Source organism: Aureococcus anophagefferens (genome assembly GCF_000186865.1).
Source record: "Aureococcus anophagefferens unplaced genomic scaffold AURANscaffold_3, whole genome shotgun sequence".
In the NCBI taxonomy this organism is placed as follows: domain Eukaryota; class Pelagophyceae; order Pelagomonadales; family Pelagomonadaceae; genus Aureococcus; species Aureococcus anophagefferens.
In genome coordinates, this window is record NW_008705563.1 from 1734587 (window position 1) to 1735879 (window position 1293).

The 1293-nt window shown below is 72.1% G+C and overlaps 1 protein-coding gene across 1 annotated transcript in view; it reads left to right on the forward strand.

Moving 5' to 3' along the window:
- AURANDRAFT_70889 (hypothetical protein) overlaps positions 1-1293 on the forward strand; it is a gene marked incomplete at both ends in the record, with an annotated part of 61863 nt that overhangs the window by 6980 nt on the left and 53590 nt on the right. Inside the window, 2 exons of the mRNA XM_009035491.1 lie at positions 228-1037; positions 1147-1191. Of these exons, the coding sequence (XP_009033739.1) occupies positions 228-1037; positions 1147-1191 (855 nt within the window). The remainder of the gene's footprint in view (positions 1-227; positions 1038-1146; positions 1192-1293) is intronic.

Below are 1293 nucleotides of genomic sequence, written 5' to 3' on the forward strand. Positions count from 1 at the left end.
GACGCGATCCGCGCGAACACGCCGTCGCGCTCGAGGGCAGGAAAAGGGTGATTCAACGTTCGCTTCAACATGAGTGTTCCGCGCGCGCGCGTTCCGGAAAAAAAACATCCACGCGTCGAGAGCGCTCCGAGGGATGATCGCTCGTCCCAAAATCAGCCGAAACGAGCGGAAAATGACCGAGATAGGAGCCTCCAAAGTTGGGAATTTCGCACCCTTTTCCTGCCCAGGTCGCGCTCGAGGACGTCGAGCGGTCCGTCGAGGAGGCCCAGGACTACTCGCTCCAGGCGGCGGCGCGCACGGGCGACAGGGCGCGCGTCGCGTGGATGCGCCACGTCTTCGTCTCCGGCGCGTCGCGCTACAACCGCGACTGCTACGGCCGCGCGCTGCTCCGCTGGGCGCTCGCCGCGGGCGTGACCGTGACGTCGACGAACACGAACCTGCCCGAGCTCAACCCGGCGTCGCACCGGGAGAAGCGGCGCGCGGCGGCCGTGAAGCGCTTCGCGAGCGTCGTCGACGGCTGGACCCTCAAGATCATCCAGCGCCTCTTCGGCCGCTGGCGCACGCGCGCGGAGGTGTCGACGTCCGCCGCGCGGCGCGACGCGGACCACGTCCAGTCGCTCCGCGAGGCCGTCGACTACACGCACCGGGTCATGGCCAAGCAGGCGTCCGCGGCCATCGTCCGCCGCGCGCTGCAGCGCTACGGCGGCAAGGCGAAGATGGCCCGCGCGTGGACGCGGTGGAACCGGCGCCTCGGCGAGAAGTCGCTCGACGAGGGCGCCGCGGCCCACGCGCGGCGCCTCGCGGAGCTCGAGGCCGAGCTCAAGGCGTCGCACGCCGAGGAGCTCGCCGCGCGCGACGCGGCCCACGACCGGGACTTGCAGGACACGCTCCGCGGCTTCGAGGACACGCGGTTGCGGCTCGCGGAGCAGCACGCGTCCGAGCTCGACGAGTGGCGCGCGGCCGCGCGGCGCGCGACGGCGCACGAGGGCGAGCTCGAGGACGAGCTCGCGCGGCGCCAGGCGGACGCGGACGCGCGCGTCGCGGACCGTGGTGAACTCAAATCTTCAACCCGACTTCAATGTGCGCGCATTCGAACTTTCAAAGTCTGGCGGGGACGTCCCAAACCAGCGGTTGATTTCCACACAGGTCGCGGATTTGGAGCGGCGCCTCGCGGCGGACCGCGACCGGGACGTCGCGCGCGCCGAGGCCGAGGCCGACGCGCGCCGCGAGGCAGCGCTCGCCGCCGCGGCGCGGGACCACGCGGCCGAGCTGGCCGCCGCGCGCGACCGCGAC